We start from the raw sequence: 24,651 nt of genomic DNA on the forward strand, positions 1-24,651 counted from the left end.
CTGGATAGATCGCCCTGAATTCCCGCGGGGTTCGTTGATCTCCTACAGCCACCTCTCCGAGGGAGAAATTGGTCCGGGGCACTGATATCGAGCGAATTAATGGCCAGGATAGAGGGTGTTCCGTAGTTCGCGGTGTGATTGGAAAGAAGAGGGTCGTGGATCGAGATGCAGCGGTTTAAGGCGCGCCACGAAACATGAAGCAACCTGCGTGTGCCTACATTGGTCTGATCGAGTTCTCGCGTATCCTTGGAAGCATCGCAACTGTGGACGCAGTCACGTTCGAAATCTGGTGGGGTTTGCTTGGAACTTCCAACACGCGTGGAGAGAGAGAGAGAGAGAGAGAGAGAGAGAGGGAGAGAGAGGGAGAGGGAGAGAGAGAGATATGGTGGTGACGTTGATCGTCCTCGTAAAAACCAGAAGTAGAAGGCAGCTCGTACCTTCTATCTCCGGCTCTTCCCTCCACTTCGTTTTCCTCTTTTTTCCCCTTCTAACGCAGCCTTTCCCAACTTTTTCTACCCGTCGCTGGATGCTTTCCTTTCTATCTAGCCTTCAGCCAGATGCGCGAAAGAAGGTCGCGAAGAGGTTCACGGTGAAGGTGTGGTGCGCGCGGGGCAGATGATAGATTGCGCTCGATATTGAGTTTCTATTTTGATCCACTTCGAACCCCTTGCGCGCCGGCAGGGACTCACAGTTCTACTGGAAAGAAACCCGAGGCGTTTGCAGGTCGTCAATCGCGTTGCAACGGTTTCTTTACGACTCCGACGACCCAAATAATATCCCCATATATCCGTCGGATAAAGGAACGGCTGACGTACGATTAAAGCTTCCGCTGCGTTTCGCAATTCGAACAGCGCGCCCATAACGAAATGGATCTTGGCTGCATACAAAGTGGTTCGAGGCGCGGAGCGAGATAAGCCGCGGGACCAGTAGATAAACGACTATTAAGGCACCATCAGCCGCCGACCAGCCCGTGTTACGAGCATTCGGTTCCTCCAGCACGAAAGTCAACCGGTTGCAGCAGGTAGAAAGAGCTGCGAAATTTTTTAGGCGGCAGGTGCGCCGCGCGGGAGATGGAAATCCTCGGGGCTCGTAAAACGGTTATTAGGAAAGTTTAAAAGTCGCGAAACACCTGTTGAGTGCGGGCCGGAGAGGCCGTTCGAGCGTCGTACAAGAAATCGTATCGATAATTACGAATTGACTTCGAGCGGCTCTGCTTCGACTTTCCACCTTCCCAGTGAACGATCGACAGACGCAACTGGAGTCAATGAAACTTCAAGACGAATCTATGCTACTGAGGATAGCGTGAACAATAAAGAAAGGAGGGCGAAGGAGGGCGAAGTCGAAGAGGGTTGGGATTACAGAAGAAGAGGAGAAGGATTTTTACGAGCCATGGGAGAGACTCGAGGAGGCCTTTCGGCTTCGCCATAACGGTCGGTATGGGGTTTCTGTATATAGGCTGTTGAGGCAGCTGCTACCGCTTCGGCATTCGTCTTCGAGATTCGAGACTGAAATCGGAAGACCCTGAGGATCGTAGGTGCGTCCGAGGGCCTGGCCAAATGTTTCCACCGGGCGCGAAGAGGGGCAGAGGGGAGGAGAGGAGAGGCGAGACGATGCCATATGGCAGCTAAACGAGGCATCGAAGAAGCTAATACCCTGGCGGGCGACGACACCGAAAGACGCTAAGCCTGCTTAGGCAGAGCGGGATAACGAGGAGATACTAACGAAATCATTTCGGGCACGAGCCCCAACGTCATGGATACGCTGTATCGGCCACGGGTTTAAACGGCTTTCGTGACCAAGGTCTAATTACGAGAACTGATTCGCAAAGTAGATTCGCGAGCGGTGCACCGGCTCGAACTGTACGTACGATCAATCAGATTGCGCGAAGTTGACAAACGGAAGGGAGACGGATTTAAACGCGTGGAAAACTGATCTGCCATCTGTCACGCGAGGGGTGTCATGCAGCGAGGAACGTCGAGATATCGTGTACACCCCCCTCATTTTTCTTATTAACGCATTCACTGTTTAATACACGTTATAACCGGTAGGTACTCTGGCGTTCCATTAACAAGTGTCCACATGCACCCACGCCTCGAACAAACACGAATTAACCTCGGCGAATGCTTACTCAAAAAGCACATTAAGTCCTAAACACGCTTATCAGTTGCGTGACAGATCAGTGTCGGCGTGCCAGTGGTGAGAAGAAGATATCCTCCACGCCTCTCTTCTTCCAAGCCAGTATCGCAGCATTCACTTATCTTCTGATAAGTGTGCTCAGACGTTTATTCTAAATTATCTCGACCACGCGATCCCCTAACGGGGCCGAGCTTTCGGTGCCAGGGGGCCACGTAAACGATACAAAAATAAGATGAGAGCGCATGCAGTGGATAGACTTACCCTGACGGGGGCGCGGAACAGCGGAGCGGCAACGGCATGCGGATTAGCGTGATGGTGAGCGTGGTTGTGGTGGCCATGGTGATGGTGTCTGGTGTCAGGACCACCTCCTGCAGCCGCCTGTTCGGCCTGGACCGACATCGCCGCGCGGGCCTGTCGTTCCCGCTCCCGAAGCCGGTCCCGGTCCACGCTGAAACACAAAATTCCCTTCGGTCAGCGCGTTTCAATTTTCTACACCTCGCGGGAGTGTTAGCCGGACCCTTACATCGTTCAAGTTAATCGGCGGGCCGCTCGCACAAATGCCACTATGACCGAGTATCAGTTTAGAGATTATTTTAAGCACTCGCGCGCCTGGCCGTTAGGTTTAAGTGGTCTCATTACCGGTAGGGCAGACTTTTAAAGGAGGAACGCATGGGGAAGCTGAAGTGGTCGAGGTAGCTAGAAGAAAATAAAAGGCGCGTAGGGTTTGCTCAACTTCGCCAGCTTTCTCGCTCCTCCGCTGCCCAGCTCCTTCAGCTTTGCTCGCGGTACACATACTTTCGGTTTCAAGGTTGCACAGTAACTGCTGCGCGGTCATAACAACGTTCTTACCTGAGCCTTCCATTCCCCACCCCGCGGCTAGATCCTTCGGCACCGAAATCCCCCATCTAGTGTTTAGGAATACGACGTCGGTTCGTCTGCCTGTCCTTACAAATTCCCTCGCTCCAAACAATCGTTTTACAGCCGATGCCTACGTGACTTTAAATCACTCGCATTGTCCCACTGCCACCCACGGCGCCTTAACGCGTAAACCCTCCATAAGCGAGATAGCCAAGGGCTGTCTACCCTTCGAGCATATTTAAAACAAGCGATCGCTAACAGGTTGTTAAACGTTTGCTAACAATGCCACTGCCCCTCGTTACTCCACCCTTATTCAACGCATTCATTGTTGCCAAAAGGTGGTACATAGTTTCATCTTCTTTCGGAGCCGAAAAGTACGCTGTGGCATGGCTAATGAGACTTTCATTCGTGACAAATAGCGCGAAAATAATCAGCAGCTGTGGGAAACCCGGGGGAGATGCACGACACGGCAAGTTACATAGCTTCGGCCCCAATGCACTGTATTCCGAGAAACTCAATTACTGCTTTCCGTCCGCCAGTGGACAGAACTGTTAGCAGCGACCTAACAGAAAAACGTCTGCCGCGTAAGAACAGCTGAATCGCGTTGCGTGCCGATGTTCAATATCCGTGACATTGGCTAACCGAAGGCTCTATTTTAAGATCGCTTCTTACGTAAAATTCTGCCGTGCTTCTTGCAGACGTGGCTCGGTGGCAGTTAAACGTAACGAGGGATCTGCCCCGAGATGCACACGCGGCTTGGGGAGCGCCCGCCGGTGTCTTCCGAGAGGAAACCCGCGGAGGGAAAGTTTCGTTGCGGGCGTGACACGCCGCCAGGAATAACCGCCGCGTTTTAGGAAATACCGAGAGATGAAGAAAGAGGGATAGGTGGATAGAGAAAGGGAAGACGGAAATAGAGGCGCGGCAGAGATTCGTGACGAGCCGTAGAAGAAGGCAGCAGCTGGCTCGAACACCTGTTTAGTCGCGTTTCCGGCCACGTCGGGGATCAAGCAGCGAACCAACCGACGCACCACTTCGGGCTAAGGATCGAGACAAATTCCACGCATACCTACTTCCCGCCATCGAAACCCTTTATCTGCCCCCCTCGGCGAGGATCCTTACGCGGAGCTCAGCTGCGCGAGGTCGAGTCACGCGTCGCGTCAGAGTCCGTCGATCCAGCAGAAACTCGGTCGACGAATCGCTTTTGAATTCGTGACGAATCCGATTTGCCTGGTTCACGGTAATCTCGATCCGCAGGCGCGCGGTTAACGCGAGCCTGCTGTATGCATTTCCATGCGGAGTCGAGATTAACGCGCGCGGTATACTCGCCAGAAGATCTGACAGACCAGGACTAACTCGACCATATTATTAGCGATGAAACTATTGGGATTGTCGTTGAACGCGAGAACAGCTGTTCCGAAATAACTGACAAGGGAATATCCCCAACACAGAAATTACACCATTTTTTTTTGGTGCCCAAATTCGCTCTAAGGACTAACTCGAGAGGACTAGTTTAGAAGTCCACCACAACCACAAAACGGTGCTTAGGGTGTCACTGGAATCAACCACGTTTCGTGGCTGTGATGGGCTTCTGAAAGTGGTCCGTCTGAGTTAGCCTTAGGGGGTGAAATTGACCCCTGAAAATTCAACTGTTTTCCGATTTTTAGTCATAACTCGCGAACTGTGAGAAGTGTAAGTTAGGAAATCGTAGATCGAATTAAGGGAAGGAACTTTTGGGTGAAAACTATTTTCTATCTCCTACAATTCGCGAGTTATACCTAGCACAAAATCGGAAAATAGCCGGGTTCCCAGGGGTTAGTTTTACTCCCTTAGAGTAAATTTAGGCAGCAAAAAAGATTGCATATATATATCCTCTATGTATCCCCAAAGTTTCATAATATTTTAAATTTCCGGGTTGGGGATGTTCTCTCGTGAGTAGGGAATACAATCCCGGTAATTATTTACTATCCCGGGATTGCGGGATTTTTTACAGTCTATCTCGGGATTCCGAGACTAATTCCGAGATTAGGTAATAGAAAATTTCAGTAATTAAAATGGTTTATTATGTGTTAAAATTCGAAATCTTTATTTAAAGTAAACAAACTTGCTTTCTATCATTAGTCTCAAACATCAACTAAAATTATGTTCAACAATAAAAACAGTAGAACAATGGACAATAATGAAGTCTGAATAAGTAGGTAATATCAGTAAACCATTATAAAGATTTTTTGAAATGCGAATGAAGAAATAAGAAAGCACCTAAAGTTCATACCTACAATGTTTCGACTTTACGTGTTCAAACAAGTTGCGATTTGCAACTCGCGCGATTTCGAAATACATAGCGGAAGGTGAGAATATCATTGTAAAAATAAATATAGTTTAGTTAGTTACACGCGACTTAATATTATTATTTAAATAAATCATTATTATTATTATTGTCCTTATTGTGAAATAACTATGTTAATATATTCTGTTTATTTTTATATCTGTGAGGTGTTCATAAAGAAATTCACATTTTTAAAAAATCCCGAAATTCTCGTGATTAGTTAGGGTAAAGGACCCAATTACTGACACCTAAGCAATTACTGTCACCTTAAGCTATTTTACTTAAAATAACGAATAAATAAACTATAGTATATAATCTATAGTACAGATTATAGCTTGAATTACATAATTCTTTTTGTGTATAACTTCACATCGTTCATTTATTCGTTATTTTAAGTAAAACAGCTTAAGGTGACAGTAATTAGTAATTGGTTAGGTGTCAGTAATTGGGTCCTTTACCCTATATTAAATCCCGTGATTTTTGAAATCTTCAAAAAGCAGCCAGGATCGCGGGATCCCTGAATACCGTATCCCGGGATTGTATTCCCTACTCGTGAGCCGACTGCGTCCTATTCACGACGCCGCCATTATAATTGAAATAGCACCAACTTATCCAGCCTACATACTCTGCAAACCTGCAACTTTCGCCGCGCTTTCGGGCACGGCGATTCGTCCCCGAAGAATTGATAATTTCTGTCGGGCGGAGATCGATCCGGCGCTCGCGAGGCTAATCTACATGGCGCCCGTCAGCGGGCGACCACCCTCGCGCCCCCTCGACGAAACGATGGCCCGTTGTTTCGTCAGTTTTTCGAGTCTGTCGGAAATGTCGGGACAAGCTCAATATCGCGCGGCGGGATCGTGCAAAATTCACGGGGCTTCGACGCGAGCCTGCGAATCCGCGGGCGAGGATTCGCGGGCACGCCGGGGCGATGGAGTCAGGGGCCATTGGCCGACCGGCCGGCGACGGGACGGATATTACCGTCGGCGGCGAAGCATCGCGCGTATATATCTCTTCCCATTACGAGTTTAGATACGACTGATTTCCTGCTTGCTAAAATGCAGCCTCGTCCTGCCGCTCCTCCAGCAGACGAGATACCTACTTTCGCGGCGCTGATAAAGCGCGCGCCGCGGTACACGCTATTGCGAGCGTGAATCGACCACCCCCGAAATCCGATACAAATATGTCGTCGCTAGACGCGGGATCCAAGCTGCCGCGCAGCGAGCCAATCATTCTGACGAAAGGATCTGCTCGCGGAATACGAAAATGATACTGCCGCGCGCTAGGAAGAGCTGAATATCGAATTGGGGGATGCTAGGAGATATCCTGCGCCCGAGACGAACAATTTCAAACAGTATCTACTTGCTCCTAGCACTCGTCGGTTCCCAAGAGCACCCAGTTGCAACCAGAAGCGTTTAGTTGAAATTCGGAACGACGCGCGACAAAGCCGGCAAAGTTCATCGCACTAACGAAGCCGGCGCGTTTTCGTGATTAGCGCGACGGTAAATGGAAGCGAGCCAGCCGCGTGGTGGCTCCATGCACGCGCGATCGAACTTCCGTTGACCGGGCGATTTCCGAAAATTTCAAGCGGCCGCGCGTCCTCCATCGATGTCATCGGGTGTCCCGGGGTATCGTTTGACGCTACACCGAATATCGCAACGCTCGTCCGTTCCAATGAATTTCGTTTCGTCTTCTCGATTTAGACAGTTCACCGTGGGACCTGGTATTCGTCCGATGGTTCTCAAAAAAAAAAAAAAAAAAAAGAACTGTGAATACGAAATAGCCCGACCTCTTTTCCCTAAGCCAAGAACTTGGCCTGATAACGCCTATTTATAAACCCCGACGATAGGCCCGGACGCGAGATATCGCAGAGCCATTTCTGCTGTAAATATTACAGCGAGGAGCCGGTGTCCGTCGTTGAATCAACGAGCCGACAGAAACTGGAACATCCGCGGCAGGAAGCGAAAAGGCAGAAGAGTAACTGATATTTTTTAATTTCACGGAGGTCGCGCGGTCGGTCGTACCTGGCGGAGGCCAGCCCCACTCCAGCGAATCGTTTAGCGAGAGGCCGATCCGCCTGGAAATAATTAACTCGCGTTAATCGCGGTCCATTTGGAATGGTAACGAATGGACGATTTAAAAGGTCCGTCAGCGGACAGCCGCGACAAATACGAGGGAAAAGGAGAACAGCCGACGAGCCAATCGGCGGAAAGCAAAACCAATTGATTCGACTTCAGTTTCCACCGAATCGTTCCACTTTCTACTTTCCCGCGCCTGTGTGCGCAAGCTGTGCTTGCCGAACGTTCAATCGAGCCCGGGATAATTTTACGAAATTAATTTGCCCCGTTATTACAAAATGGGAGAGGCAACTCTCCCTCGGTTCCGTTTCAGGCTGCCGTCTCACTGGGCCTTGAATGCGTGCGTACGCTCGCGCAAGCTAGGAAAAGCGTGTATAGTGACTCTACGAGCTATAGTGACTTAGGTGTGAGGTCACTCAGTGGGGTCTTAACCGATACCCTGCTGGGCACGGGCCGCCAAACGTACTACCTCTTGCAGGACTGTGTTTAGGAAAGACCAGGACAAACCCGGGGTCCTAAAGGGTAAAATCTCCAAAATTACTTCAGGACACGCAGTGATTTTAATTTAAAATAAGTTGTTAATATAAAATAATTTATATTACAACTGTTCTAATGCAGTACACATGTACTACCAAATGGTTACTCCTGCGAAAAAAACTCATAGGACCTTTTTTGTAGAGAATTCCGTAGGCTATAAATTGTATAATAACTATTTTTATCGCAAAACTGCTAGATAACCAGATATTCGCGAAAACCAGTTGTTGTTTTTTCAACCCTCTGTAAATTTTTTAGCGGCGGTCGAATCGGTGGGGACTTTTGACATATTATTTAAAACGACCAAATTAAGGCCCAAACCAAGATTTAGCTTGGTGGGATTTATTCCGAAGACAGATCCTAATTTCACTGGACTAAGAGTACTAACTAGAGATGTCACCTACGTACAAGTTCTTTTTATCGACCGAAGTAGTTTCATTAGGGTCCGTCTGTTTACAAGGGAGGTCACGATTGATTCGGACCATAACAAAAATGAGACGGCAGCCTTAGGAGAGACAAAGTTGAAAGCGCCACAGACCCAGAGCCCACTCGGCGCGGCGGACAAAAGACGAGCGAAAATATTTTTCGAGCTGTTCGCTGAACCGCGGCAAGTCGAATCGATTCACGTGGTCGGTTCGTAAAAACGTCGCCGCGCCGTTCCGGGGAAGAACAAGCACTCGGCCGTCAAAGGGTATATTCCCGGCTTTCCGCCTGGCCTGTGTCCTCTTCAATCGCGCGATAAAGGATTATTACGTTATCCGGGCTGAAGCGAACAGGTCTCTCCTCTGTCGGTCAATAAAACACATCGCGACCATGTTTTACGACGAACCATCAAGCGTGTTCTGCCCTTTTTACACGGGTCGATGGGTCGCGTACGACGCTCACGGATTCCAGTTGCCCGTGCCGCCTCTCGAACGGGGAATCGGTTCACGCGCCGCCCCTCCTTTCTATGCAGCGTCGCTTCCGACGTAGCTATCTGTGTATCTATTCACCGGGGAAGAAGAAACGTGTCTGTAAAACGCGACGAATCAACGCCCCCGCCTGAAATCCAATCCCCTAACCGAGTTTCCTCGCGAATCTTTCGTTTGATTAAAAAATCCTGCGCTCGCTATGCACTTGGCGAACGGCGACAGATATGGGTTACGAAGAGCGGTTCTGGCTGGTCCCGGAAAAGCAAGGATTTGAGGAAGCTGCTGCGCGTTAAGCCGCGTATTCACCTGCGCATTCGCCCCGAATGTGCATTCGGCGCGCACCGATTTTTTGCCCGTTCGGAGCTCAGCGCGCATTCGGCGCGCATTCGGCGCGCGTTCGGGGTTGAGTGAAATTTGCGGCGTCCTTTTCATGGTATTGTTCGGACCCGAATGCGCGCTTTGATGGACCGCCAACAAGCGGATCGGCCCGAATGCGCGCCGCGCCCCGAACACGCGCCGAACACCGGACGAGCAAAAAATCGGTGCGCGCCGAATGCACATTCGGGGCGAATGCGCAGGTGAATACGCGGCTTTAATCGGCTGGAAATTCCGTCGACGATCCACGGCGTACAGATCTCCTGCATGCATCGTAGACCGTTCATGGTCTCCCCGCGATAAACATCCCACGACTCCCCCCAGTTCGCAACATCTCGGAGAGAACGTAGAGATGTACCTTATATACACATTGTGTACCGGTTCGGGATCGATCGACGTCAGCGGTGACGCTCGAGCAACCTGTGACGCGCTAACCTTTAACACCACGTAGGATAAGTACTATTCTCGAGTGTAAAACCAGGAAACTGGAGTCCATTACTCTCCTATCGTTCTCGACCTTTCATCTGGGAACGCTTGAAATTTGTCAGCTGAGCTAATTATGAAAACGTAGCGTACGCAAGGAGTTTTCCCGTGCCTGGAGCAACGGAGATTCTTAATTTACCAAGAAACGTATTCAGACGTAATACTCACGCGAAGCTGCGTGTTCCCACACCGTGGCATTTAATGGCATTAATTCTCCGTTTAGAAAGCTAGGAAGCTTTACACAGACCGCAGATGTCGCTGAATCTTTTCCCGGAGCTTGTTGCTCTCCGCTTTCCCAGCGCCACACGCTTTTGGCGGGAAACGGAGCAACCGAGTCTGTTTCTCGCTCCTATTCACCTATCCCCGAGGCTCCGGCGCTCTTCGCGAGTACTCGCGATTCGCGACCATGCCTGCGGTGGAAAAGAGCTGGCGCGCACACGGTGCTACTGTGGCGCGCACGTAACCGTGGCGAATCGCGCTCGAGCTTAGCTAGCTAACGCGACGATAAACGCGACCAAGCAAGACAGCGAAGGTGTTCGCGCGAGAGGCGAGCGAAGAGGAGATCGACAAGGTATAGACGACGAACGGGCGTGAGGAGAACAGAGACAGATGGGAGAGCGCGAGCGAGCGACGGGTGGGAGGAATCAGGGGGAGAGGAGAGGAGAGCGAGTGAGTTGTCGCGTTTATTTTGAGCCGACGAAGGCTAAATGCCGGATTGCACGGTCGCGAATTCCCGCCGATTCGACGGCCTTTTCTCTCCCTTTCTCCTTCTTTCTCCCCGTAATCATTCTCCCTATCCTCGCCCCCCCTTTTGCTTGTTACATACGAATTTCATTAGCTTATAACCAGCGACGCGCGAGATAGACCCGCGACCCAACATCGATTCAACGCGCGAAGGGAAAATTCCGCTCCCGCATCCAGACACTTGCGAATTCACCCCAACCATGTTACTCACGGCAACCCTATTCCTTCGTCATTGCACCCGAGCTTCAATTTCGGGGAGACCGTCGCCGGAATTGGACCAGATCGCGCTCCGGAGAGCGACGGAACGAAAGGACGCGAAGGCAACAATTCCTCGCCGCTTAGCCGTCACGCCGCGAAACCATCTTCCCGTTGAATCGCAATCGGCAAACCCAATGACTCGGTTCCATTGACACTGACACACTGACATCGTTTCGCCCGCACGACGACGACAACCTTCGAAAGCCGCGTTTCGTTCTAGGCTCGCGCGCCGCTAATCTCCTTGAACGGATTCACCCTGGAGCTGCTTCGATAACTTCGACACGACGGCTGTGGGATCGATCCTCCTTTCGATAGACTTTCGTTATCTGGCTGCGCGTTATTCGCACCTCGGGGAACGGCGGGGGGGATCGAGCGAGTGAATGGAAAACTTACTAGTTTCGGGGCAGCGAGCAACGAGCTTTCCCGCCAAATCGAACGCGCGAACGGTGGTTCGCTGAAGACTGAGATTTTTTTAGAAATTCAACTTGTTCCTGGGAGGGTAAACGTGTGTCGAGACGAGCGCTACGAGGTACTGCTATTTGTTACGGTATATCTTGCATTCTTAACTGCCTTCGGCAAATATATTCAATCGATCCACGTCACGAGCACGTCGACTTTCCTCGAACGATCAAGCTGTTTCAGGAATATTATATACCATATTGTGTAATTGACGTTTCATGGCGAAACTATTGAAATTCATTAGACACGCCAAGGTGATTCGATTCAATGACACGAGCGCAATTAACTATTCAATAGTTGATTAATGCCAGCAATCCCGGAAGTGAATAATTTGTCTCGCAGGGCAGAGGAAGCTTCCGATTTATTCCTATAGGAAACGTCCGCGATAACTTCGCCCGTCGTTGTTTCGCGCTCGGCTTTGTTTACGTCGCTGGTGCGACTCGGAAGGAGACAGAGCCCGGCGAGTGCTTCGAAAACGCTAGCAGACTGGTTGGTCGTCGAATAAAAAAGTTTTCGAATTAGTGGGAGCGAGCGGCTGGCAGGCCAACTAACAACACGTAACTTGGTCAAAGTTCAAGAACGGTCGGGGCCCGACTTCGGCTTCATTTTTCCCTCGTCCCGCTGGCGTTGAGCGGGTCTGACGGTAATGTCAAGTCTGGCCAGCTTCGCTACGTCATCCCGACTCGAAAATTCAAGTCGCCTGGACGGAGTTACGCCTCATCCATTGTCGATAACCATTACATAATGGCTCGCCTAACAACGCCGCCCCGTAATAAAAAGGGAACGAGACGCGCGCCCGTTTAACCAGTATACCTCGTCGAATATTTGCCATCCTCCGGTAAAAAGAAATAATCTTCACCATTGATGACGTCCGCCCTCCGGAATATCGCTTCTTATTAGACGCTCCTCCTCCGCAGCGCTCTGCGCGTCACGGAACGTACGCCCGCTGCCTTCGTCCGACTTGTTTTCGCGTTTTTTTTTTTTGTTTTTTTTTTTTTGTTTAAACTCTCCGTCGTAAATCGGCCACTCGAGCAAATTCGTCGCGTGTTTACACCGTGCTCCGCGAGCGCGTTAAATAAACCACGGGATTGACAAACGACGAACGGTTCAAGTAATCTCGATGAACGATTAACGACTTCTTCACGTTCGACCTTCGACGGCCGATACAATATTTGCTACGTAAATAGTTGGCGAGTGAAAGATAAAGCGTGCGCAAGATAAAAAGAAAAGCGAGTTATCTCTGACGCAGATTTCCATTAGGGCTGGGACTATTCGGATAAATTAATATTCGAATATTTTACAAGTATTCGAATGCTGCGAATAAACTTCGAATATTTGAGTATTCGAATACTACGAATAAACTTCGACTATTTGAGTATTAGAATATTTAAGTATTTGAATACTACGAATAAACTTCGAATATTTGAGTATTCGAATACTGATGTATTCGAATAGTATGGTATGAAGTGGGTCAAAATTAGCTAACAAGATTTCACCCTGACAAATGAACCTAAACAACTTGATTTATGATTCACACCATACTATTCGAATTCATCAGTATTCGAATACTTAAATATTCGAATAGCATTCAAATTACATTAGCCAAATAATTGAGCAACTGAAGTATTCGAATATTCGAATACCGAAAAGTTCGGCAAATAGTCCCAGCCCAAATTTCCATGCCTCGTTGCCGATGTTTTCTACCGCGCGCGCGATTCAACGAATGCGATTTAATTAATTATCGATGCTCGAAAGGAGACAGGGATACGCTGCCCGCCTGTTCGACGAGCATAGCGAACGCGCCAGTGAAAACGATATCTACGCAAATGCGGAGAACTTTTGCTACGGTGCCCAGAGATTGAATATCGGCGCGATAGCCGTTGTTGGTGTTACGCGCAATAGGAAATTAACATCTCGAAACGTCGATGCTCGCAGGCGAATTTTATCGTCGCCCGGCCGCTTGTTATCGCCGATTAAGCCTATTATCAGCCGCTATCGCGGCTCTAATCTCGCTACAAAGTACGCTGCTACATTCCGATTTCCCGATCGTGCGTTCCTCTGCTGGTGACCGAATCGAAGTAACATTCGTTGGAACTTTTTCATAAATTCAAGATCCCCTTTGAGCACTGAAAGAATCGGCGTTCGGTAAACGCTGACATTGTTGCTCAAAGTGCCATTTTGGCACGCGCCGAGCATCGACCCTTCGATCTTTGGCAACAACAAATCCCGCAGGAAGTATTGACTCGACGGCTTCCGCTGATAATATTTTCGTTGTCGGGCCGAAGAATCCGGGGGAAAATATTGACGGTGTATTCGGGAATCGAGCGCCAGAAGGCACACAGGCTTTTCTGGCCCCCGGTTTTCGTAGCGAAGACGTTATTGTTGCTATTTATCAGCGTGGAAACGCATCGAGGCCGCCCACGACCACCGGCCCCGATAATTCCGCGAAAATCAAGCGCGCGAACTCCCGAGCCCCGTTGTTTTCGCGATGCGCAGGCGAGTTAGCGCGAGTCGCCTCGCTCGCGGCGCAGTACGGCCGATGTTTTCGACACGAGATGATGCTCTTCGGGCCAGTGGACGGCCATTTTTAAAAGGAAACCAAGGCTCTTTGGTAGCAGCGCTCTCTGTCACTTACGTAATCCGAAGTTAGCGCGCTCCGCGACGCGGCTGACTGAGGGAAGAGAGCGGAGAGAGCGCGCGAGAGTGGAAACGAGCGAGAGAGCCTCGCGTCCAAGAAGGTGACGACGAATCGCGACAGAAGTTTCTCGATGATCAGCCGCGAAATTTTGCTTCCAAAAATCTCCCACCGCGCGCGGCTCGCCGACGTGAGTCACCTTTAGGGTCATCTGATTCCCTTGTGACGTCACCCGCCAGCGATTTTGCGCGGTACAAAGCGGTAAAAGGCGAGCTTTATAGCGCTCGGACGATAAGTCACGGGAAAGGGAATTCCCCGAGATGCACAACGAGTGTTGAATGAAAAGGGGCTTTCCAAATCGGAGAATTTAGTTGTGGAGCTATGATTGAAGGTACGGGACACCGGGCAGATTGAAGCGAAAAAAGTTTTCACAGTTTTTGCTCGAAAGTGTTTTCCTCAAATTTGCATGATTTACTACTTACATATGTGGCGAACTAATTGCGTGAAAGTACGTGACAAAATCTTGGACACTTAGATATCTAGCTTCATCTTAAACAAATCTGAGCCTTTGTTACAATTTGCCCCACTCCGGGGTAAATTGTAACACATCTGTTTTACTTATTTAAATACAAATATGAACACAAATAAACATTTCTAAAATATATAAATGAAAACACGGATCATTATTAAACATTTGATATAGATGAGTTAAACAGTCATTGCTTATTCATCTGATTCTATCAAAATCTTCTTCTATCAAATTACTAAAATGCGTACACATTATAATAAACCAATGTGTACTGGTTCGTTTGCGACAAAGAAGCAAAAATTCAGACGGTTTCTAATGACGGTCAATTGAAATAAAAGTGCTAAGACAACATTTACTTACGTGCTCTAAATATTAAAATTCTAGGCTATAACCACAAAATGAATACTTAACGCTCGTTTGTGTCACTAAACCTGGCGGTGTTTATATCGTCAAGCAGCTCTCGCGTGCTGTGGGTTACCAGATTTGTCGTTCAAAAGATTTTATTTATGTTACAATTTACCCCGTGTTACAACCTACCCCGGTCTCCCCTACTACAGTGAAATACGAACGATAGGCCACAAAGAATGTCCGCATTTGCGGGGAATGTTTAATAAAGTATTTTTCACGTGGACAACATGTTATTCCGGCACCCACGTATGTAGGTCTTATAGGTTGGGACCGTGAATCATACGTTGGCACAGGCACGTTCTAGATTCGAAACGGCGCGTTGTTGTCGTCCCAAGTAAATGTGTTGCGTCGACGATGCGAATACGTTAGAAGCGAGACAGAGGGGTGGAAACATCCACGAAAATCCCTTGTTACGTGCCCGATCATCCTATCCAAAGGGAACGGTACTGACAGCAGGGAAAAGCGCGGCTAAAAATGTAACGCGATGGAGGGGAAAAAATGGCGGCACGTGGTACACAACGAAATCGAGATATCCGTCGACCAACGGTCCCGAACATGGCCGCCGTCGCGGTCGTTGGACGCCTTTTGCGCGCGGGCATATGTCGATAATTTTCTAGAATCGCCGATTCCAACGACTCCAAATGAAATCCCCTCGTAGAGGCGACCGACAACAGTTCTCCCGCTGAAAGTGACGTCTATATTTCCCCCGCGATCCGGTCACGAAAGCAGCCCCGATCACGAAGGCCCCGTCATACTTTCTCCAAAAGTGCTATCGAGGAAAAAAAGCCGGGATGCACGTCGAGGCGAAAAAAGCTCGGTTAACACGCGATCGAGCGACTTTGCCCGAGCGTGGTTATCGTGGATCGTGACTCGTGACACGTAGCGATCGCTCGTCTCTGTTCTTGCCCCCGCCATGGGAAAACATGTACGTCTCACGTTCGCGGAGATTGGGTCGGAGCGCGACAGAGGAACGCGAGAAATCGTCCAAGGGTATAACGGAACTACGTCTGTAGGTGCGCGAGTTACTCACCGGGCGTGTTCAAGAGCGAAGGAGCCGACTGTTCGCGGCGGTATCCAAAAATAATCCTGGGGAAAGGTTGCCACTGGAGCTGCGATCACCGGAACAACCGCCGGAAATGCCAGGGACCGAGATCGGGGTAACTGTTCGGCGAGGACTCGCCAATGGCGACGCGAGGTTGGCGCGGAAAAGCACTCTCATTCTTTTCGTGTATGTTTCGAGCGCACGAGGGAGGAGCGGCTAATCCAGAAGCGCACGCTCCTGCTCGTGGGACACGCACACACGCGCGCACAGACACATACGCGGCGGTAAAAGGCACGCTGTACGTATATCGCACACTTATCCGTGTTGTAACACCCTTGGCCGATTGCGCGGCGGACGAACGAAAGGAACGATGCTGTGGGGCACCGACAACTATCGCGGGAAGAAGGCTGAGGCACGGCGCGAGGGGAGGCGAGCACGTAATAAACGCGACGGATTACACAGCGATCGCGACCAGTCTCCTTGACGCGACAACATTCTTTGTTTACTTGCACTGGTCCCGCGGACGGGCAGGCAAACACGGGCAGGAGTGGTAGGGCCAGCAGCACGCGCGGCGCTCGGCTCGTTTTCCTCGAAATTCGGCCCGAGAGGTCACGACACTCGTAATCCAATTTGTTTACATCGCATCCGTGTTCGCCGAGCGAAATATGCGCGACGACGGACGGGGAAACGGCGGGCCACGTCGGACGTGGAGCGACGATTCACGAAATGACGACGACGTAGCGCGAGTGTGCACGAGACGATCGTCGACGAGAAACTGGCACCTTCCGGTCGAGACGAGGAGAGGGAGAGCCGAAGGAGCGAGACGGATAGACGGAGATACACACAGTCACAGAGGAGGAACAGGCAGCAAACACGCGCGTACCAGTGGCGGCGGGAGCAGTGGCTAGCTGTGTGTGTGTGTGTGCGCGCGCGCGCGCGCGGGACGTTCGCTCGCTCGCTCGTGCACCGAGGGCGTGCGAGCGAGAGAGAACGAGGAAAAGCGAGAGAGGAAGAAGGGAAATCGCGACACTAGCGACCACGGGGGCGACTATCTTCTGCAAACGCTCTTTTGCCGCAAAAGCTCGCTATGCGCTGCGAACACGAGAGAAAAAAAAAGTACGCACCGATCCTCTGTGTACGAAACCCCCCTCTCAGCTCCACCTCCGTCGTCTCGCTCTCGTCGCTCCAATGCTTCCGCCTCTCGCACCCCTCTCGCAACTCCTTCTCTCTCGCTCTTTCGGGGATATCTCCAAGTGTGCGCACGTGCATGTACTCGTTACACGCGCGCGTGTGCGCGCACGAAGCTCGGTGTGCGTGCACACCGGCCAGACAGAGAAACGTAGTGGAAGATGAACAGAGACAGGGAGAAGGGTTGACGATAGAGAGAGAAAGAGAGAGGGCACGGGGAGAAGCAAGGAGCGGAGAGCGAGATAGAGGAGTGGGAGATTATCAAAATGGCCGCGCGCGCAACCTACTCTCCACCTCCTACTCCACCGCTACCGCCGCCTATTCCTACGATACTATTCCTCCTCTTCGGTCGACCGACACGCCGCCTCGCGCGGAAACCGCCAGGCGCATTGCCGCACGATCATAATAGCAATGGACTACCGTGACACTCGTAACGCCGCTGCCGCCTGCTCGAGTTCCTTACTTGTTTGCGGACGTCGTTCACCACTCGCAGGAAGCACCGCGGCGGCAAACCGGCGAGCAACGAGTGCGGAAAAATTCTCTACTTCCCACGCACTCACCCGCCCCCCCCCCCCCCCCCCACCCCGGAACAGTGCACGAACTAACGAACGCGCATTTCCACCGATTGATCAGGAATATCGCCCGAGGGATGTTTTATGTAATGTTTCGAACGGAGTCGGAATAATTTCGAAAATACCCCCTCGTTTCTTCCGCCCTGTCGGGCTCCCGGCTTCAATTTCATACGAAACAAAACCAACCGTTCAGCCCTTCCTCGTATCGCGCACCGGTTCTGTACAGGTTGGTACGTCGAATAAACAAATAAATAATTGAAAGTCAGTTGCAACAGAATGTCGGTGCACCAAACTGCATTACTGCATTTAAATCGCTTTGACATTCGGAACACGCGTTCCCGCGTTTCGCTAATTTCCGGACAAAGGGTTACATCGGCACGGTGGGTGAAGCCGTGCCAAGCCTGTTTTCGGAGGAAATTGGCATATTAATTTCCGATACGTTTCGCGACACAAAAGCCGCGCGCGAGCGCGCTGGAAAGCACCGACACCCCTGCGCCTCTATGGGGATTTTTATCGATGCGCATCGAAATCCCCTTTTAAATGTTCCACCCTCTTCCCCCGCCGCTCCGCCGGCGGGGACACGCGCCATCGGCGGGCTCCCCCGTTTAAAATAATATCCCGGAACCGAGGGATTTCGGATTTAATTTAATCCACCGCGATGACCGCTCCTTCCCCCGTGTAAATGGCGGGATAATCGCGGCCACCCCTTGCCCGGTATAATTAGAAGAAAAGAAGACCCGGGGCGCCGCGGAATCTGGGTTATCGCGGGGGAACCCATTCGGCGAATTGGCTCGCTTCTGTGATCGCTGGCGCGAACGGGGCACGGGCACGTACCGAAAACCATCAAACCTGGCGTCTGTCGATCACTCGGGCCAAATTGGCGTGTCGAGGAAATCCCAGAGGCTCCGCGATTCAACTAGACGTGTTACTGACAATCGAGGCCCGGTCCAGAGGCTGGTTGGATGCCGGGCCTGACCTACGACACGCTCGACCGTGTTGCACTAGCCGGAGAGGCACCGTTCCCGCTCGATCGGGGAAAAATCGGAAAGAAAACGAACGAGAGACAAGCTTGTTTGTCTTCTCCCAACCCCTCGTCGCTGTCTCCTCGCTCCTCTCCGACAGCCTCCTCCACTCGATCCACGGGATTTATTTACCCTCGACCGTCGTTTACCGAATTATTCGGGCAAGTTAATACAGGCCACGAACGAGCCTCGCTTATTTCTATTATTCGCGGTTTACGGTAGTCCGGAGAACGATGGACCGTGAGTTCCAAGCCAACGCACATATTTTACTATATTATTTTCACCAGGAATTCCTAGAATATACTGCTGCAATGTACTTAGCAGACTTTCGATTAATAAACCACTAATCTATGCGAATGCAGGGAGACTCTCAATTATTTTGATCCCAAGACTTCTCTACCTATGTAATGATCCCTCAGACCGATCCAGCGATCTCTTGGGAGGTGCATTGGGGAGGCGGGAATGCTGCTTTAACGATAGGCAAAAAAGCCGGTGCCAGACGTGAATTTCGTAGACGCCTCTTCAGGCTACACGAGAGACCTCGCGCCACGGTTCGCGGGCGCGCTGAAATTCGAGTAAATGCAACGCGACGAGCCGTCGTCGCGGATGTCAGCGAAATCACGGCCCTCCGGAAAACGCAACTACGCGAAAGAGTCGTCGGCGGGTTCGCAGAAATCAGACTCGCGGAACCACGATGGAATGGAAACGATAGTGCATACGTATCGCGCTAGGCACGGATGCGAGGAACGTTTCATTGGAATAAATGGAATACCAAGAATACGTGGACGTTCGATAGGGTAGCTCGAACCGCGGACGAGAATAGAAGAGCGCGGACTGGCGGCCGTGTTTCTTTTTTATTTTCTTTCCTTCATCTTTTCTTTTTTTTTTCGAAAAATCACTTTTCCCCTCGACGTCACTTTCACTGGCGAATACGACCACCCATAACCGTTGTATCCCGCTATGCCACGGCTGGCTACCAACGATCGTCGCATTTCTTTCCGCTCGCCTATCTCGGGGGAGAGATTCGGGATAATAATAGCCCTCGAAACCTAGATGTTAGTCAGTGGATTATTTTTACCTTCGCCTCGCCGGCGAAGCGACTCGGATTTTCTTCCGAGTCCGTGGCTGTATATTCCTTCGACGATCTCGCGGACCGACCTTGGGCTTAACTAGCTAATTAGACAGCGGATCTGATACAAGACTCTGTCTAACAACGTCCACGCTCTTCGCGCAACGTTTCCCACCCTTCAATTGAAATCAGCGGGGACGAAAACATTCGCGGTACGCCCGCTCGTTGGAACGAAAGGAGACTTTAATGTCGACGACGTAAAGAGCTCACAGCTACGCTCCGCCACTATCGCCGCGATATTTTTTATAATTAGACCGCGGGGTTGTAGTCTCGCCCGCCGGTTACCTGGATCGGCCTGCTTCCTAGGAACCGGGGAAACAATCGGCGCGAAAGAGAGCAGATAGTGGGCGGGCTATAATTGCGGCAAGTTTACCAATTAGTTGGCGCAAGATATCCAGTGTCGAGGACGTTTCCGCGGCTCGAATGCAGTTCCCCGGTCCGGCCGAGGCGAAACAGGAGCGAGCGTTCGCGAGGTTGCGTTCCATTGGCCCAGATTACAGCGGACGTCTTCTCTTAAAACTTGCTGGCTCTTTCTGCGGAGCCGCGAGAGAACGAGCCTCTAGCGCGGGTCCTTCTTACTTGTTATTCGCAAAGAACTCTTGTTAAACCCGGCGCTAAAACGCGCGAAAGGTGGGGGACGTATCTTTGGCTAACTGTACTAAGTTCGGGGGATGAACGTACGAGATTCAAAGGGACAACGTAGGGTAACCACTTACGCGAGCGTAGATGGTCCCATGAGAACGGAGGATAAGAGTGGCACGCGGCAAAGGGAGCCAGCCACCGACAGCAGCCTTTTTTCGCGTCAGCCCATTTCCTGTCTGTTGCTATCCTTTTAGCCGAGGATATGAAATCTGCCGGTGACCTACTCTATAACTGCGCCCGTCCTTCTTCTGCCTTTTAAGCTGCAGTCGCTAAAGCGGCCACCGAAGGTGAAGCAAACGGAAGAGAATTTCATTCGCCAGCGTCGCAGTATCGAGCGAGAAAAGAGCATGAAATTCGGAATCGCCGGACAGCTGTTATTCCACGTTGACTCGCGTTCGCTAACCGCGCGATACAAGGGTTGATATAGGCACTTTAAATCCCGACCTTCGGTCCCTGGTACTTACCGAGAACCTTTTGAAAATGTACAAGTAGCTTTTACAACGCCCCAGCAGCGCACCCTCTGTGGAAATTTCGGAGCGATAAGGAGAAGGGAAGCGCAAACAGTTCCGAAGCAGATCGCGCGGAATGTGCTGCGATTAAAAATGACTTTCACCGCGGTTAATAGTAAAGTTGAACGCGATAGGCGGACTCGAGCGGGGGGACAGGAATTTCCCTGGTACCTTCTGTCGTCCCCGTCGTCGGCTTCCGTATCTTCTCCCGGTAAAGTAACATCGTACGAAGCAGCGTGGAAACAGCGATGGGAGAGGACAAAGAAACGGGGAGGAACGGGCTGGAACGCCAGTGAAGGGAAATTGTGTGCAGCTTCGCGGGGAGGCCAGAGAGATGAGGAACTTGTATCATCGGCGGAAAAAGGAAGACCGCCGCGTTTGTCTCTGACAAATACGTGTAACGCGACCGACAAAGCGATCGTTTATCGACTGCAAACGAACGACCATTACATGTCGATCAATTCCTCGGCGCGTGTCCAACATCTTCGTGATTAATGCAAGTTTGACTATTGCAGGGAACTGTTATTGACTATTCGAGGAGCCTGTGAGAACTATGCGACAAACATAATTAGGTAGCTACCCTTGGATCACGACTGCCACATTGAGAATCTATTTGCAACAATACATAATTCACGCCGCAAAGAACAACGAGATAATCCACGAGGAAGAGCCTCTCGGCCCGACAGCTGTTAAAGGTGCGATACAACGACCGACAGACTTATTTCAGAACCTCCCTTGGAAAACGCGACGAAAACAGATTGCCGGTAACTCGACAAGCCTCGGCTAGCCCTCGGGCTCTGGTTTCACACCGCCGGTGAGCTTCCTTCGTAGGCTACTTGTAGCTGATAGCCGCGTTATCGCGCTATCAGGGCACGCACCTAGCGGCGCGTAACGCGTTATCGGCTGGACATCATTCTCGCGGCTCGAGCTGCTTTTATGGCTAAACGGACACGTATCGCCAACACGTGCCACGAGTGCGTAGCACACGGCTCTAACTCGCGCCAGCTGCGGAGAAGTTCGCTGCTCCTTCGCGAGTTTTTCGCGCGTCTACGCGATTACCGGGAGTACCGGGCACCGCGCCAATATACCGCGATCACGATCGCTAGACGACTTAAGCGTCCGCGGGCCAGCCAATCCTCGGCGCACAGTCGAAAGAGCTTATTGGGAGGCGAAGAATTTGGTAGTCGCGTTCTGAATGTGGGGTAATCTCGTCCAAGCGAGCAGAGCTAACCGAGACAGATAAACCAGGAGACAATAGTATCAAGCTCTATGACTAATCGCGAGGGACAAAGAGAACTTGGACGGGAAAAACAGCTTCGTTTCCACTTAATTCCTTGAAACAGTGATTTACAGGGCGCAAGGGACAAGCGATAACATTTCCAAAGGACAAACACGGGCTGGCTCAGGGCAGCCTTTTTTTCTAAGTATGGTAAAACCACGCTGATTTTAAGCCGAAGAAAGAGAGAGGGGCAGAGAGTGAGTAGGGCTTCGAAGTCCAGGGGTGATTCAGGGTTCAAACGCTATCGTATAACGCGTTTGAGAACGACGGTGCAAATCCAGCCATCGGAGGTCCCTGAAAAAATTCCTACGGTCGTTGGAGCGAGATCTCAGCCCCTATTAAACGGAGATAAGGACTTATCTAATTGCTCGCGCAAGCGCAATTAAGGGAGCCGCATTAACCGGCTGGATTGAGCGTCTCGTTGAGAGTATCGTTAATTTCGACGAGCAAACAGGTTTCGATGCGGGCGATCGACTCGCGCGAGACAACGCATTTTTGCCCGCGAGCCTCGCCGCGCCGCGGCTTCCCTAGATGGTCAGCCACGTTAGGGCAGGCCCTAAACCGTTTTACTGCTCGCCTTTACTCCCCTGCACCGAGTCGATCGGGAAACTAAACTAGCCGCGATAAGTTTTCTACGGCCAAACTGTTGCGCCTCGCGGAGCCCGCCCCGTTTTTCGCCGGTTTCCCTCCCCCTGTTTCCACGGGACCCTTATTGCCAGCGGGCCGCCTCGGCGAGCCCCGATCGACTACGCCAGAAAGTAATTATGGATATGGAACGTGAATCGCGCGCGAGCCCCCTCCTCGCTGCTTGGGAAATAACTTGGAGACTGCGCTCTGAACGGCGTAACGAGAGCGAAAAGTGGGGAAAGGGAAGAAGGAATTCGTGAGCGGAGGCGATGATATTGTGGGCGACCTCGGCATCCAGCCGCGTGCCTCCGTTTCTTCTCGCCCTTCATTGTGTCTTTTCCATTACGCCGTTGCAACTCAAGTGCGCGTCAATTCGTCCACGAATCCTGCGAACGCCGCAGGCAGCTCTCCTGCGCTTACGCTCTGGACAAGCAGGAAAGGTCGCCGCTGCGCTACCTGTTCCAGGGGCAAGAGGTTCTTGTACCTCTTCGCAGGTAATCTATAAACAATGCGTCATCCAGTGGCAGCATTGTCGCCGGCGGGAAATTCCTTTCGTCCGGAACGAGCGGAGCAATTAACCAGGATCGAGCACATTACGCGACGACGCGAGAGGAGGATTACGATGCTGAAAAGGAGGGACCACCCAATTTCGACTATAAAGGACGTCGTTGAACGAGCAAGGCTTTCTCTCCTACCTGGCCCCGATGCAAGCCACTCTCCGTGAATCATCGTCGAAGCCAAAACGAACACCACCGACGGCCGGCCTTTCCGAAAAATTTCGTCGCGATATCATCTCGCTGCTTTGAATGAAGGAACCAGGCGGGCGGCAGGGCGTTCACCCTCTTTCATTCTGGGCCGCTTCTTACGTTCCCTCCGCCTCGCCCCCCCCCCCCCCGAGCCCTTTCGCTCGCGCGTCTTGTAACGTAATAACGCCAAGTACAAGGAGAACGAATTCATAAAACCGCCTTCCGCCGTGGAACCATGTAAACGCGCGTGCCCCTTTTTCTTTCTCCTCCTTTTTCTTTCTCTCGCGCGTCTACGCTCCTCGTAATTTCAAGCTCGCTGTTTAGAGCTCCAGATTTTATCGCCGACCGCGGAATATCTATTTACCGTACTCCCAAGTGCAACAACGATCGTCAAAAATTCACGGCCCCCAGCTGTAAAAGATCTCGCGATAAAAGGAACTATCTATACGTCGTGAATGCGTTCCCGTTTAATTTTCAGCAGGAAGCTTCAAACATTCTCCTGGAAATTCCCCTCGGAGCTGAACGATCCAACGGCGTACGTACGTCGAGTCGGTCCGCTACGATCAGCGAGGCGATTCGCTGGGAAAATCAACAGAGTCGTTCGCGGGCTTCGGAAAAATCGGGACGACTCGCGGCGATGCATCGAGAGTTTCGTATGAACGCGGAAGCGATCCGAGGAATCCGCTCGGTCCGCGCGGCGCCCAGTAATGAATGGCATTTAATCGAATCCCTCGATCGCGTAATTAAATAAAATAATTGTATCGTAAACACGGGGGATCCCCGGCAACAGTTATGCAATTTCGTTCATTGATACGTCGAATGGATTAGCGCGACGCGGTGTGCGGGCGCAGTTTGATTTTAACGCGAGCGCACACCTATGCGCGCGAATGCGCCCCGACCAAAAGGGAAAGGGTGGGATCGAGGGAGGAGGCGAGAGGAGCAGAGAGGACGGTATTAATACGGCGTATCGGAACTCATTAGCACGCGAAAACCCCGCGCCGCTCGAATCCCTTTCGCGGTACTCTTTAGCCCCCGTTGCTCGTCAATGACTTCGCTCCCGTTATTCCGCGCGCAAATGCGATTAATCCCGACAAAAAAGACCCAGCCACCAGATCAACGAACGTTTTCGTTTGAAATTCTCCCGCGCCACCGTTGAAATCACCGAAC

At 51.2% G+C, this 24,651-nt stretch overlaps 1 protein-coding gene across 6 annotated transcripts in view; it reads right to left on the reverse strand.

The window, feature by feature from the left end:
- The window catches only part of Lilli (AF4/FMR2 family member lilliputian), a 157,993-nt gene that overhangs the window by 87,482 nt on the left and 45,860 nt on the right, over window positions 1-24,651 (reverse strand). For 4 of the 6 annotated variants that reach the window (XM_076820458.1, XM_076820460.1, XM_076820459.1 and 1 more), the window contains one exon: window positions 2,398-2,584. In XM_076820458.1, coding sequence (XP_076676573.1) covers window positions 2,398-2,584 — 187 coding nt within the window. Of the gene's footprint in view, window positions 1-2,397; window positions 2,585-2,985; window positions 4,423-15,758; window positions 15,936-24,651 lie in introns of those variants that run through there. The other 2 variants (XM_076820463.1, XM_076820461.1) reach the window with 2 other exon arrangements.

This window comes from Andrena cerasifolii, chromosome 9 (assembly GCF_050908995.1).
Source record: "Andrena cerasifolii isolate SP2316 chromosome 9, iyAndCera1_principal, whole genome shotgun sequence".
NCBI lineage: Eukaryota > Metazoa > Arthropoda > Insecta > Hymenoptera > Andrenidae > Andrena > Andrena cerasifolii.